Below are 16,338 nucleotides of genomic sequence, written 5' to 3'. Positions count from 1 at the left end.
TTCAATGTAGTGACTGTCATTTGGGATTTTGGAAAACCACAGTGCCAACAATGAGCTGTGGAGAAGACTGCAGAAGCATAGCAACAGTTGTTATACAGTCACGAAGCCCACCGGCTCATCACCATGCATTCCCGCAACTTTGCTGTGCTTCCCGTCGAGGTAAAAATATTGGACTTTTTAAATATTCGAATGTTTAATCAATGTTTCTGTTTCTTAAATAGAAGAATGGACACTTATCTGGTCGCATAGGACATGCAACTTACGTTCCGTTACGTTACGTTCATCGACGAGACACGTTCAGCGGAATACACCAATGTCGTCAACGCAGATCTTCCTAATGTAAGTGCCTGCATTCGCTGTTTGTTATTGTAGGAAATTCGTTCATTTGGTTCTTTTTGGGCTCAACAAGTCAAAGGTGTTATTCTCACTTACTGGATTTTGATCCCCCCCCCCCTACTTTTTTTAAGAAGGATTTTTTGTATAATATCTGGACTAAAGGTCAAAGTCTAAGTCCAGAAGTGCATCGCTTCAGGTTAGTTAGGAAAATTGTAACTCTTTTGTTGGAAGAGTTCGATGTCGCCTACCAACTCATAAACTTCGCGTTTGCCATGATTGGTTTATTGCTCTTCATTGTTTGTCATTTTTCTTGCTGTTTTGAAGAGGAAGGTCCCTTTTTTCTAGTTTGTAAGCCAGCAATCGTAAAGTTTAATCGGGAATAGGGGAATTCTGAATCTCTAGAGAAGGACACGAAAAAGTGATTGTTTTGAAAAAAAAAAATTTCGTTATTCCCATTTCAACGCAGTTATGTTGCCTGATTTTCAGATTGATGACGTCACTGGTGAAACTTGGTGGTGAAATTTGAATAAAAAATAGCAACAAGGATTTTCATTTTATTGTAGAGCCCTGTTATTTCTGCAAATTCACAAATTAATTTGCAGCTTACACTGACAAGACAATTCAGACAAGCGAATGTTAGAAATGTTGGTCAATCGTGTCTTCTTTTAGTTGCTTTCGTCGATGAACCATTTGGTAAACTGCTGCCATTAAGTTCACCTCCTTTTTTCGAGCTTAGAAGTTGGATGATGTCAATCATGTTGTCTTTCTTATAATATCGGCAAACGATGTTGAGGGCATTACCGTCGTTGTTTGGGTTGCAGTGGACTTCTATTCCGTTTTCAATCAAAAGTTTGACTACGTCAAACAGATTATCTTTGTTGTAATTGCGACACAACACGGGCAAAGCGTTGTATCCGTAATCGTGACTGCAATTGATTTCGACTTTCTGTTCAATCAAAAGTTGAATAATGTCGATTAAATTATCATGCAAATAGTACTCGCACAAATAATGCAGGATATTAGTGCCGTATTTGTTTTTGCAATTAATGTCGACGCCGTTATCGATGAAGAGTTTAACAATGTCGATCAAATCGTCTTTTGGATACTGGACAATCAGTTTGAGAAGGGCGTTTTCTCCGTACGCGTTTTTAACATTCAAGTCGATTTCCTTTGCTACAAAATAGCGAATAATGTCGACGAAATTTTCTCGATGATACGCTTCCCCATTGGCTAATAATTGCAGCAGTGGAGTCAATTCTTGTTGATTGCGGCAATTGACGCTGATGCCTTGGTTCACTAAATTTTCCATTTTCTTTAAATTTGGAGTTGGTTTTGTGCACAATGCAAATAGTGTCTTTTCCATTTCCTTAAATCGAAGTTTCTATCAAAGGAAATTATTGCATCATATTATTATCCATATTTTGTTATTTCTGCTTAGTCTCTTTACCCTGATAACGTTCAATTCTTCAATGACGTCCGATGACGTCATTCTATCCTCTGGGTGGTGGGCCAACATTTTCAAAGTTAAATCAGAAAGAGGTGAAGGTTCGATTTCTAGGGTAGAAAATACCGTAACAAATGAACAAGTGATAGTGTTAAAGTTACGCCAACTTACTATTCAGGTTAACCGCATCGTTTTTGTCAATGTTAGCTGGAATCTTGTGCACGATTGCCCCAAACGGATGAAGTCCTTCTAAAAGAAAATATCCGAAAACAAGTCCTTCGGCAAAGACATCGCTTTTGAATGTGTTATATTCCCAAAGCAATGTCGCCTGATTTTCTGATTGATTAATCTCTTCGTTTTCGAGCATTTGTAAAATTTCGGGTGCTAGCCAGGCTAGCCATTCATTTCCTTTGATTTCATTGATGAGGCAAGTTCCATTTTCGTCGACTTGTTTACTTAATCCGAAATTGGTCCATTTCATGACAACAGTCGACGAATTTCCTGTCAAGAGTAGGACGTTTTTGGGCTTCAGGTCGCAGTGGATGAGTTTGGTTTTGTGAATATACTCCAGTCCATTGGCCAACTGGTAAAGAGCTTCTTCTGCTTGAGGCTTTGGTCCGCGGTATTTTTTGGGATCCCCATCTTTCAGAAAGATCTGATCCATCGATGCTTGGCACAACTCCAGCGCATAATATCTTTATTCAAATTAACAATAACTTGATTCCAATCATAATGTTTTATAGATATACCTGAATTTCGAGTCACTTTCTGCGTGAAACAGTTTGACAACATTGTCGTGACTAAGACTAAGCCAGGATTCTTCTTGTTTCTTGCCCAGTACGTGGATTAATTGCATCCGCTTGACTGCCACTGGAAGACGAGTCGTTCCCCAGACCCCTTCGAATAAGATGCCATAACCTGACTTTTCAAAAATCTTTTCGGAATCGATTTCCAACATGCTGCCAGGTAGCACAACCTGGCAAAAAAAGCTTTTATAGAAAAACTGTGTTTTGAATCTGATTTTCCCTTTGAGTTTTAACCTGAGTTCTATATTCTGCAAGTAGTTTAACGACATCTGAAGAAGTGATCCTTCTCTCTGGTACGCTGGCCAACATTTTCTGGATGAGATCGTGAACGTGCGTAGGTTGAATTTCTATCAAGAATTTAAATAACGACTTTTTATTAATAATTTTATTTCGAAAATTGGAGGGAAAAAAAAACAACACTTACTGCTGATGTTTACGGGATTATTCTTCATTATGTTATTACTTATAGTCGTTTTGCTATGGATATTCCCGAAAATATGTTCACCGTCTAGATAGAAATAACCGAAGACGAGGCCTTCAGCATAAACATCGCTCTTGACTGTTCCTCGCTGATGTGAAGACAATGTACTTCCTTCCAAACCTTCTTCTATAATTTTTAGTAGTTCCGGTGCGAACCACTTTTCGGTCCCTTTTATTGCGCTCATGGTAAAAGTTCCTCTTTCGTTGACTTTTTTGCTTAGTCCAAAGTCTGCCCATTTCATTATGACTTGGCCATCCTTAGAATCCACCCAGATAAGGACGTTCTCTGGCTTGATGTCACGGTGGGTCATTCCCATTTTGTGAATATATTCTAATCCCTGGGCCAATTGATAAAGAACGTCTTCTCGTGGTGGCATTCGTCTACGACACTTTTGGGGGTCGCCGTCTTTGAGGAATAATTTGTCCAACGAGGCTTCGCACAGTTCAAGCGCAAAACATCTAATATAATGAATCGAATATTCTTATCTAGTACAGTTGAAACTTTATCGTGATTTGTTACCTGAAATCTGTGTCGTTTTCAGCGTGATAAATTTGGATGACGTTTGGATGCTTCAAGTTTCGTAGCGCTTCCTCTTCTTTTTCGCTGCTGTCCAGATGCACCAGCTGAATTCGCTTGATGGCAACTGGCATGCGATTCCAGGAACCCATATAGACGATTCCAAATCTTCCTTTTCCTAAGATTTGTTCGCGATCGATTTCCATTTTTTTTTTCACTTACACTACACGCCGTTGTTTCCAGATAATTCACTTTTTGAACTTAATAAAATCAAAATTATTGGTTGCAATGAAATAGGAATGAGAAGCGCGCAGCACAGTGGCATGCAGCGCTGTTTCCAAATGAGTCTGGGATCATCGTAACGTTGTATTTGGGGGCCGCTGGTTTTTGTTTTTATCAGCCCAACCAAAGCGTATCAAGTGTTGTGGTTACTGGTTAGCCAAGGTTCAAGGATTTCATCTGAGCTGTGAAGGATTCTAAATAAAAACCCAAAAGTTGTCGAATGGAATAAAAGAGAAGAGCTTGATCAGCGATAAAATGTGGGCGTTTATACGAGGCATGCATAAAACTTTTCAAAAAACATCGTCATAAAACTGGACACTTTTTCCTGATGTTTTGCTTATGCTATATGAGATCAGAGTGTCAAGCAGTCGGGTGGAGGCAGTTTTATTTTACAGTTTCTCCAGACATAATCAGTCGTTTGAAAATGAGACCTTCACCTCTCATTCGTGTTGACATTCTGCTTATTGCCTGCTGGTGTTCAACACCCAATCATTTTTTGTATAGTTTTGATTGTTCTTTAACGAGTTCACGAACGGAAAGATTGTTTATCGGTCGTGGCGGTTTCTTATCTTGAATCTTTCCTTTTAAAAAAGAAAACAAAAGCTCTCGGCTAATACATTCTGAAGTCTGAACTCTCGACTTGTGTGTAGTTTGATAATCACTGAAATCAAACTATCCAAAAACTTTTTGTTCCGATTGAATGGATTCAGAGTATAGTAGCCTAAATAATAAAAAAGCCTTTTGCCGTGAATTCAATCGATATACCCGCACAAAGTTTGTGGTGGTGATAAAAGCTTTCAAAAGAAAAGTGAGACGAATTCCCCCGAAATTCTCCTTTTTTTCTTTTTATTGGCTCCGCAGTCGTGTCGTCTGCACGCGCTGCACACGCCAGACACTCAAAAAGTTTGACGATTGTTTCATTGTCTGTTGTTCGGAGAAGTTGCTGCTGGTTAATCGCCGTGTCTACTTTTTGACGACGAACCAGTTGGTGAACGACTGAACGGCCATTTGCTTCACCGCTGTCGAGCTCTGACTTGTACTCGAATAACTATGTCGCGTGTTATATCTCTTTTTTCTTGTATAACAAATTAAAAGGGGGTGGGGGTGCGCTGTTTGAATTGCAATCGACTTCGATTTCCGTTTGAATCGCGAGAGAGAGATTGATTATGCTAATCGAATTATCCGGTAAGTCGTGACTGGAATCGCGACTTTGACTATATACTCCTTTTTCAATTCAGAATTAAACGATGTAGAATCTCCATCTGGATGAGTGCGTTTTCCCCTGGACGGCTACAGGTTGCAAACGCCAATCTCCTCTACTTGATTGTTTTCTTTCCGCCTTTCAAATGAGTTGAGACTTGCCGGTTTTCAGTCGAAATGTATTTTGACAGTCGCCCAATTATTTCTTTAGTTTAATGCCAATGGTTTCTTGTAGACGAAAATATCGTCGTCGTTATCGGTTACACTGTTATCACCAAAACTAATAAAAACAATAGATATAGGTACTTTTGACATAATCAAATAATATTTGGTCCTTATTTTTTTCTTCTGGTGTGATGGAATATCGAAATAGAGAACGCCAAGTGCTGTGGGTGTATATTCCCCCCTCTGCCCCTATCAATCTGGAATAGAAATGATTTTGAATTGAGCTGGTAACCATCAACCGAAAATTCACATGCACCGTTCCCATTCCCAATAACTGAACAGGCGACAAATTCCGTTGCCGAGAAATTCCTTCCATCGACCCGGAAAAACGTCCAAAAACTCTCGTCTCCACGATCTCATCGAATCTTTTTTTTTCCTTTTCTTATATGTACTGTGTGGTCTGTCGAGGTATAGAGAATCCAACCGAGTGGAATCACACGTATCTTTGCTTTATAACATTTGCCAAGAGGTTTTTTCTTCTTTTTTTTATTTCTCCCCCCAATTTTTATTTTATTATTTTCACTCACACAGTTCTCCCTTCTTTTTTTGTTCACGGGCACGACTGTGCTCGCCAACAATGCTCATTGAGACGAACAGCCTCTTCTTCTTCTTTTTCTAGATATCTATTCTGGCTGGCTCTTCACTTGAACGATGCTGCTGCTGCTGCTGCTACCGGATCGATATTATAGACATTCACCAGCAGCATCAGCAGTAGTAGTATAGTACACAGTTGATGGAGTGAACAAACTCTATTATTTTGTTTGTGTGCCGAAAGAGAAACACAAGGCCGGATGTGTTTTCTTACTTCTATTGAAAAGAAGATTTTAGCCAGACAACTTTGTTATGTTGGGGGAGCACTTTGATTGTCTTATTGTACAGTTATAGTCTAATGCAGTTAACTGTACAGCATCATTTCATCGCAGCAGGGGGAAATGATTTTCGAAATTATGAGGGAAAATAAGAAAAAGCATTTTGCGCTGGATCGATTCCGGCGCTCTTTCTGTGATGTGGCGCAACAGCACGTGCGTGTAATGCAACTTTTCTGGAACACGGGGGGAGAATGAGAGGGGGGGGAGATTCTTTTTTCTTCTTTTATTTTATTATTCATCGTCGTTTTCATTTCTAGAACGTCCTGGACGGACTGGGACCATGTTTTAGCTCGGGTATATGGGTTGCGGTGACGGATTGTGGGAACCCGACCACGTGTTTATTGTGTTTGACGAAAAAGGAGGTTGCCTAAATGTAGATGTACACTACACACTACACACACACATAAAAAGGAATAGAAGCGAGAGACCACAGAGCAGAGGACGGTACAATCTGACAGGAGAGACAGACCATGATCTCTCCCCCCCGTGTGGATGTCGTCGTTCGATTATGTTTTTCTTTCTCTCTCTCTCGTAGATGGAACCCGCCCCCATGCAGACGAAAAGAATAGGAGAATCTAATATCCATCTCAAAGATATAAGACCGTACTACTATACATACTATATACTAGATGATGGGCATAGGCAAAAAGGGATCAAAATAAAAGAGCTAGGAGGAGGAGGAAGGACTCCACCCACCCCTCACTTGACGAGGATAATCTGTCGCCGGGTATGACCGATCACGCGGACGGCCACCGTATGTGCACCTCCTACTTTTTTTCTTTTTTTTCTTTTTGATTCCTGACAAAATACGGGGAGGATGTGACAAGGGAAAAGACAACAAAAATCCTTCGCTGCGACGAGTGAGTGATGCAATCAAATAACAAACAGGATTACGCAATTTCTTCACGAAACTGCTGGGCAGTTGGTCTCTGCTCCGGCCGAGAAAGAGAAGAGTTGATGCCGGTTGATGCTTTAACAAACATGTACAAGACGTCTAATAGATTCAATCCATAATTCCATTTTATCCATATGGACAAAAAAGATCCTTATAACACACAGTCAGACAGACTCGACCATGTCGTTTTTCTGACGCTTTTTCACCCCCCGGATAGTGTGTGTGTGTGTGTTGTTGATTTTATTATCAAGTGCGTGTGTGCAGGATTTGAAGGGTCCGGGGCGACAAGTCCTGGGCGCAGATTTTTATTTCTTTCTCCTCTCCTCTTTCCATCTCACTTCACTCGTCGAGTGCCTCTCCTGGATAAATGCACCGTACACACACACCAGACACACACCAGTCTCAGCAGCTACTTCTTCTCCATATTTTTCCATTTTCTAGCGAAAAAACTGCGCGGGTCCAGGATGACGTTGTGAATATCTAAAAGCGTCGAGCAGGAAATCCAAGGAAAAGAAATAGAAAGATGGGAAGCTCTCGAGAGAGTTTGGGTGAGGGGGAGGAGAGTTTTGTTGGAGGATCACTCACGGATCCTCGCCGTAGTATATACACTCGTGCTATGGGATTCCGGCACGTATGTGTGTGCCTCTCTTGTCGACGTGTGCATTCAAAAAAAAAGGGAAGAAGAAGAAAAAACTCTGAGCTTTTTGGAGAGAGATGGATCGAGTGATCGCTCACTCCTACACACACACTCGAAAAGGGAAAAAGAAAAGTCCATTAAATCCATACCGCACACGAGCGGCAGGATAAACATGGTGCGGATAGAGCAGCAGCAGCAGCAGCTTCGTTGAATTGGCAAAAATGGAAAAAGAAACGGCACGTTCGTTAGCTTCACGTTTTTTTTTTCTTCGTTTGTTAGCAGCACTTGCACAGGACAAAAAATAAATCCATCCGAGTTTGTGATGCTGAAAGCTTTTTTCCGTTTTGGGCTAGAATTTTAAAAGATTCTATAATGGGATTTAATGGCGGGACATGTTTCATTAACAGGTTTTTAGACCCGTTAGAGATACATTATTCACGGCAGGATCGATATAATAATCAAAGGGGGGATCCATCCTGATATATCTTTTTGGTCTTTGATCTTTTTTCGCTTGGGAAAAAAAGAAAAAGATAAGAGCCCGGGAGTTTTGAATTTTATTTGTTTCCTTTTGTTGTTTGTTTAGGTTTCTTTTCAAGGATCGTCGAATTTTCCAGGCCAATACATTCTATTCTTTTGGGGTCGGTCTCCGTCGAGAGGATCGACTCCACAGGTGCTTTTATAGGCCTTTACTCTCTGGTCCCGGAGCATCTTGTTTAGAACTCTCTCAGATGAGAGAACGAGTCGCTATAACGTTCACGGCAGATTGGTCCACTTGAAAGAAGGGCGCGTGATGGCGACTTTTAAAAAAGATATGGAAAACAACGTATAGACGACGTCGTCCTGGGTGATGTGTATATGCTTTGTCTCTCTCTCCACCCCACAGTCATATCTCCTGGGGGCGTCGTGATCTAGAGGAACTGTTGTACAACATCAGCACAGAGCTGCTGGCGCATCATTTCCGGTCGATCGAGCTGATGGCTCAAGGGCTGCCGTTGCAACTGACATGGCACTGATATACACAGCACACAGTTTGGATATATTATCCCCCCAACCGTCAAGGGTCCCTCTCTATGCGACTGTGAAAGATCATTGCCGTTATTTCGCCCGTTGTGTCTTATTATACATATATAGATGGGTGGGGTTGTGTGTGGGGGGGATGGATGGATCTTATATAATGCTTATACGAGCGCTGCTGTATATCACTGGCAAATCCCTCCCGGCTTTGATATGTGTATATCAGAGGTGTCTGGGGATATCTAGCTTGCTTGTTGTTTCTCTGCTGCTTGTGCTGTGTTGTATGATTATTCTTCTTTTTATATTATATGCAATATGCCAGGCTATATATCTAGTATGGCGGCAGAGCTCTTGTGTTTTATACCTCTCGGCATCTCACGTCTACAGTCGACAACAAGTATACCAACCCTCGCGCACGTACATAAGTTTTTGGATAAATAACGAGGCACAACGCCGAGCAGTGCCAACGCCGGAGACACAAAAGGCGGGCGAGTGTGCTGGGGGTTGTGTGGAGAACTTTCACGGTGAGTGAATGTTTGCAGTCCATAATACGAGCAGAAGGCCCTGCTCCTGCTGCTTTGCACGATATCGTTCCGAGGAAAAGTGTATAGAGTACTACACACGGCACATAGAAGAGCTTTTTATGTGCAAACAAAACAACAACAGGCTGAACTGCTCCTGGGCCCCGGGACTGAGAGAAAATCCTTGTTCTTTTTTTCTCTTTTTCTTTTTTCACACATCCTTCCTTTTGAATATTTCATAAGAAGAGGAAGGAAATAAAGTAGACGAAGAGAGTAGAGCAGAGTAGAGCGGGAGCGGGGGCGACGTGGAAAAATAGGATCACCGATGCGCACTCTACGAGTCGATATCGGGCCGACAGCACGTCGCCTTTCCATAGAAAATAAATGTCTGCCAGTATATGTCTAGTACTCTAGTATACTGTGCGTAGTCTATATACGACGTGGAGCTTTTATTTTTCGGGATCAAAAAAAGAAGGAAAACGCTTTACGGATTTATAGATGTGGAGAGATCCGCTTAAATCCCTGGCAATGGGATTTGAGTTTACTTTTTGTGATTTATTTATTTTCTTTTCAAGCCCTCGCGCGCAGTTAGATCGAAGTTTTACTTTGAGGCCACACCTTGATTTCTTACGTAATGTGGATAAGAAATTTTCGGTTTTCCTTCCTCTGATTTTGATTGGAAATTTTTTTTAATGTTGCGCGCCAAATGTTGTTTGAATTGGCCGGATGGAATTCCGATTGAAAGTCGTTAAATCTTCCAATCGGACGGATATTGTTTTTATTTTCTCGGATGATGAAGGAGCGAATGTTTTTTCTTGGATTTCTTTTTAGTTGTTGTAATCACGATAGACATGTGTTGTGCATACGTGCGCAGGCGCATATTTAATGAGATGCAGCAGCCATCCAAATGTAACGAAACTCGTTCGTCTTTTTTCTCGTTATTTTTCTATTTCTTTTTGTTTTTTTTTTTCCGTCTCGTTCTTTGATTGAGTTTCCGATTGGAAACGAATCGAGATCTATACGGCTACTTCTACAACATCAGCACCAGGCGTGTGAAGGGGCGTTTGGATGATGATGGTGGCGGCGGAGGCCGGTGCGCGCGAAAAATTCGTGACGACGCCCACGAAAAAATTTCCATTTCAATAAATCGCTCGTAAAAACTAAAAATAAAAAGAGAAAAAAATCGGGCAGCCAAAACTCGTTGGAAATCAACTCGTGAAATGTTGTTCACGGCCCGCCTCCAGCAGCATCACACAGCTCATCGCCGAGTAGTTTTCCATCGCAATCAAAAACATTTTTTTGTTTTCATCCATCCGTAATTCCGTATATGCGTGGGCAACCAACTTTTTTGAAACGGCCCGTTTTCTTTTCCTCTTACTCGAGTGGAAAAGTTCACGCGGTAAATTTGAAAAAAAGAAACAGAAATTCATTTCATTTAGTCTATATATCTTTGATGATATTGGCGTCACGACTTTGGGTCTAACGGGGTCACTAATGAGATTTCTGTCAATTTTGTAATATTTTTCTCTCTCTGAAATAGAAATCAATGGAAAACATGTGTAACGATCGGGGGTTATAGAGACGAAATGTAAAGGGGGAAAAAAACTGCGGGAATGTTTCCGCGTATTATTCTATACATTCTACCAGTCACGTTTGAAGGGGCTTGAACTGCACTGCATAGTTTTGATTTTTTCATCATTTTCTCCCCGTTGGAATATCTTGGATTTTTCCTAGAAATGTCAAAGCCAAAAACAAAAAAACAAAAAAAGTTAAAAATATAATTCCTCTTATAAGAAGAAGAAGGAGCGTTATTATTATTCGCTTTTTGTTCCAGGAAACCGGTTGGTTGCATATTCAATTTGTGTGAGAGAGAGAGGGAGAGACTGTGGGCCACTCGATGACCACATGATAACGCGTCTTAATGAGTAGAATAACAAGGCGATGGAGGATGATGACACTTGTCGATTCAAAACGCCATAAAACGATGACGAAAAAATACCAAAAAAATATATATCCAACTAGCTCCAACTGACAAAAAAAAACCCCAAACCATTTGAATATGTATATAAGAAGCGGTTTATTCGGTTTTTCCGTCTTTTACATTTTTATTCCATCGAGTTTGTCCGGGTCTTTGCGTTGGGAATTTAAAAAAAAAAGAAAAAGAAGTTGAAGAAGTTTAACGGCGCAGAAAAAAAGAGATTGATAAGATATGCGGTCGGTTGTGTGCTGTGTAGTTGTTCCATGAACGAACGGACGAACCAGTCCGGCACTGATCCGACCAGACAGGGGGAAAAGGGGGGAGAGAAACTAGAGAAATTGTTGTTGGTCCCTTTCCGACATTTTGGAATGCGAAACACGAGAACGTTTTAAACGTCGTCAGAAAAAAAACAACAAACAACAAGAAAAAACGAAATTGACAGTTAACAATGTTTCAAACGCCGGAATTTTATATTTTTTTCGAGCATAAGGGGGGAAAAAAATAATTGTGCCGGGCCGACAGATGGCGTGGGTGAGGGCCGTCCGGAATTCTTTGAAAAAAAAAAAGTTTTCGACACTCACGAAATTTTATTCAAAAAATTCCTCCCTGAATTTATATATTTTTTTGTACCGTTGAATCGGTCCTTGATTGGCTCCTCTTGTGTTTGGGTTTCAAAACAAAATTGAACGCACTTAAAAAGAAAAAAGAAAAAAGGGAAATTGAGAAACGGAGGGGAAAAAACAAGTTGAGAAGAAAAAAACTTTTATCGATGGCTTGTTAATATACTTCCGTGTCTTGTTCAATTGCCATTCAACCAGCCAGAGAATTGGCCATTGAAAGTTTGGCCAGACACGCGGGCGCTCAAGAGAAGAGAGAAAAAAAACACACGCGGGACACAAAATCCAACTGTAAAGTTTAGGGAAAATGATGATGATGAAGGTAAAAGAAATAAGAAGAACAGAAAAAAAAAACACGACAAAGTTTTTGAAAAAATAAAAAAAAGTTGAAGGGAATTTGATGCGATCGGCGTGACTGATGAGCGGCGGCGAGCGGCAGAAAACGTCGGTTATTTTCTTCTTCTTCTTCTTCTTTCCTTCCATCTTCTCACGAAGAATAAGAAGAAAAAAAGTGTTTGCGGGTGGGCGAGAGTATAGTAATACAGCGCGCGCGCGCGCCAGACATGGCCGAGAGCGGCTCGGCGTTTTTCATCATTTTTTTTTTCTTCCCCCCGTGTGTATAGATGAACCCCCCCGCGTGAAATGGTGGAAGGGAAAGAAAAAAACGAAATTTTTGTAAACCGAAAAAACAAAAAAAAATAGGAGTGTGTGAGATGTGGGAGGGTTGATGCGCATCCAAGTTAATTATACCATCAGCAGCAGCCCCATCCTCCTCCTCCTTTGGGCCCGAACAACAACAACAACATGCCAAAGCAAAAAAAAATGCGGTAACACAAAAAAAAAGAACAGATAAAATTACAACAACAATTTTTCATCATTTTCTTTTTTTCTGGCGCGCTTCAAAAAAATTTCAAATTTCCGAAAATTTCTCAAACAACATTTTTCGAGTTGATATAGACAAAACTTGTTTGAAAATTTGAGCCTTTCGGCATCGCCGACCGCAATGACCACCCCGAACCTTCACACACACACACACTCAACCGATATATATTTTTAAAAAATTATTATTATTGTTATTATGATGATTAAGAGAAAAAGAAATATCAAGGTTGTGCTGTGTGCTCCGGCCGGTCTCTTTTTGGGATAATACTTTGATCGTCAGATATAATTTAGTGTTTGTGATTCTCTGCTGGCCTCCCCCCCCCACCACCTCCTTGTGCTATTCATCTGGTGTTATGGTGGTGGCGGCGGCTGGGAAAGAGAAAAAGAAGAAGGAAAAGACAATGATGGATCTATCAGAGTCGAAATCATGGCCCGTTTGACCTCCTTTTGTGTATAATACGCCGTGCGTACCACCAATTCAGAGTGTAATTTACACACCTTTTTCTTATTTCTTTTTTTCTTTTTCTTCCCCTTTTAAAATAAATATGAAATTTCCCTCAGCTCATTTTTCTTTACTCTCCGTGTGTGTGTGTGATCATCGCTGGGTTCTATAACTAAATTAAGAGCTGTGTGTGTGTGTGCTCTCCTTTTTGTTGAATTAGTTAAACAGGTCGTCGGCCCCTTTAAATAAGAAATCAAAAACACATTCCACACACACACACAGAAACCGACTGTGTGAAATTCTTTGATTTCAAACTTTATTCCGAAATTGACGGGCACGCAACACTTTCCACTGATTTATGGACGCGCCACGGTGACAAAGTTGTCGCCACCAAATCGTTTTGTTGTTGGTGTTGTTGTCTCGATTGATTTCCCTCGAACCAGTTTTCCATTTAATTGCTTCGGATATTTTTATATAGAAACGAGTTTTTTCTTTTTTGATTTCAATCTTGTCATCGAATGAGTCTTTGACGCTCGGGGCCAACTCCTAGTTCTATGTGTGTTTGGGGGTTTTCTCCTTTTTGTATTTTATTTTCTCTTTCCCCGTTTTGTTGTTTATTATTTGATATTCCAGCCGAACGGGCGACTAAATTGCTTTTTTTTTTTACTTTTTCTCTCCCCCTTTTTTTCGGGTGGTGTTTATCTTCTTTGTACGCCTGCCGGCGGCGTCGCGACGTCACTTGCAGAAGCGACGCCCCTCGATATCCAATAATAATACCTTCCCCCCCTTTTTTGTGGGGTGCACCCCTTACACACACACACATCCACTATATATAAAGGGCACACATATAAATGAGACTTTAATCCGGAAAAGAAGAGCTTCTTCTTCTTCTTTCTGATCGAAAAAAGAAGAGTGAAAATGTTTATAAATAACAACCGAACCCCCCAACGAAACTCAAACTCGATCCCGCTCCTATTATTACGCCAGCGCCTATATACCCCGACTGCATCATAGTGTACATATACAGCTGAGGGGGATGGATAGTGAACTCAAAAGCAAAGAGAGGAAAAGTTGTACTTGTTCAAATTGAACCCACTAAAACTCGTCTGTTCATGCAATAAAGCTGAAAAGCAAACAAAAACATCCAAACTCATCAAAGTGAATAGATTATTAGGGCGACGCTTGAATGCGTAACGAAAGCGTCTGGGCCCAATTGGAATATCTAATCAATACTGAGCGCCAACCAGGTGTCGTTTCTTTTACTTTTCTGGCCACAGGAAACGACTGGACACAAATTTGTTTCCCAATTTTGACGTCAATTGAGAAGAAGAAGAAGAGAAAGAGATAAGAATAACCGCGCCCGTGGGCGTGGTGGCGGCACTTGTAGACCCCCCGCTGGACCTTATAAATTGACGTATGTACTAGTAGACCAGTACAGCACACATACACATTACACCTATTTATTTCATTCTCTGCGCTTGCATGTGGGTATTTAAATTGAGGGGTGGATGGAATAGAAAGAATATAAGAATAAGAGAGAGGCGTGATGATATGCATCGGGATCAGGTGCCGGATAGAGGAGGAGGCGTTGCATGGATGGGGATCAAGAGAGAGCCCGCCAGTGCCGCCATTATACACTATCCGTCCGTCCGGCGGTTTTCTTTCTTTCTTTCTCTCTTCTGTCGGGTGTTGATGCTGGTGTGTGTGTGTGTCGAGGATCCGCCCACTTTGAGTCGCTCACCTTTTTCTTTCTCTTTTTTTACGGGTAAAAATTCGATTGTAAGGCCCTCCTCTTTTACTTTTTTACTTTTTTACCTTTCGTATTATTTTTCCCGTTTTATTCTTTTTTCTATCCCCCCCCCCCACTTCTCTGCTTTAGCTATTGTGTGGGTTGGGTTTCCTGTTGGGACCCCGTGGCATACACAAGATGCATCCATTTGGGACCGACCCCGGCGTCTATATATAAATATGCTCTCTCGTTCTTTTCCTTTTTCCATTTGGTTAGATTACACCGGAGCCGCCGCGCGCGGCGCTTTTATGCACATGACTAATTAGTAATCAACTCTGACCGCCGACACCACTACCACCTCCTCTTTTTATTTTCGTATCCAAATTTCTTCTTCCAGGTCGGGATTTGTTGTACACAGAAAAAAAGGTGAGAAACGGATCGGTTTTTTCTTGTATCCACCACATCTCCTCCTCCCACGGATTGGACACTCCCATCACTTGTGCTATAGTGGTGGGAAATAATAAGAAATAAAGGCCGGACGTTCCAAAAAAAAAAGAGGATCGATCCGGCGTGTAAGAGAGTTCTTTATATTTTATTCTAGGCGTAGGTGGGAATGATAAGAATAAGACGAACTAGCCTGGCATTGCCTGGCATTTATTTAGAGACGTTGATTAGCTGATTAGGAAAGAGCCAGAGAGTTGCGTAACACCATTTCCTCTCATCTTCAATTATGAAAAGAAGAATAAAAGGGAGCGTCGGCGTCGATGGATGACAGGCGGTGGGCGGAGAGGCCAGAAATGCTAATCGATTTTTTTTTGTTTCATTCATTTCCTCTAGTCTTTTTATTTTACGAAAAAAAAGATGATTGGGTTTATCTTTTTTTTTGTAATTTCGTTAGAGCCGAACTAATCGTCCATAACGTCTCATTATATAGACGGAAAAGTGTTCCGTTTGATGTAATGAATTTGAACCCGAAAGAAAACGAAACTCTAAATATGCAAATGATTCTTTTAATAATCATCCAGTCGGCGTCACTTTCCATGTTTTTTTGTTCAGAAATAAATTCCGGGCCAGGGGATGTATAGTGTATATCGACCCCTGGGCCCTGAGGGCATCTCTGTTATAGTGTTGTATAAGTCAATCTACCGTGATTCGATATTTGTGTCGTCGTCGTGATGATGGCAGGGGGGGGGGCGTCCCTTTTTTTTTTCGTTTAAAAAAGGAAACGAGGGACAGAGATGAGCACAAAGGGTGGGGAAATGCGATTTTGTGTCGTAACGTCGGCAATTGAATCAGCCAGGAGCAGCAGGAGCCATGAAGTATATAGTGTAGGGTCTCTCTTTTTTCCAGCGTGTTTGAGACGCGAACATTTTCCGCCGGATTTCTATTCTAAAGAGACAGCACTTTTACATCTCTGCGATCTCTCAGCCCCGGATTCACTTTGATTCCACGCGCCATCCAATG

General features: G+C 41.1%; 1 protein-coding gene across 1 annotated transcript; it reads right to left on the bottom strand.

The window, feature by feature from the left end:
- Window positions 1–877: 877 nt before the first annotated feature.
- LOC124190948 lies at window positions 878–3,949 on the bottom strand. Its single transcript, XM_046583836.1, has 7 exons — window positions 3,587–3,949; window positions 3,011–3,525; window positions 2,821–2,933; window positions 2,530–2,756; window positions 1,952–2,475; window positions 1,784–1,890; window positions 878–1,717 (listed from the first exon to the last, which is right to left on the bottom strand). Exons 1-7 carry the CDS (start codon window positions 3,787–3,789, stop codon window positions 986–988), a joined length of 2,421 nt encoding a protein of 806 aa, XP_046439792.1. The 5' UTR covers window positions 3,790–3,949; the 3' UTR covers window positions 878–985.
- Window positions 3,950–16,338: the final 12,389 nt, after the last annotated feature.

This window comes from Daphnia pulex, chromosome 3, assembly GCF_021134715.1.
Source record: "Daphnia pulex isolate KAP4 chromosome 3, ASM2113471v1".
Taxonomy (NCBI): domain Eukaryota; kingdom Metazoa; phylum Arthropoda; class Branchiopoda; order Diplostraca; family Daphniidae; genus Daphnia; species Daphnia pulex.
This window is presented reverse-complemented; position numbering and strand designations above follow the sequence as displayed.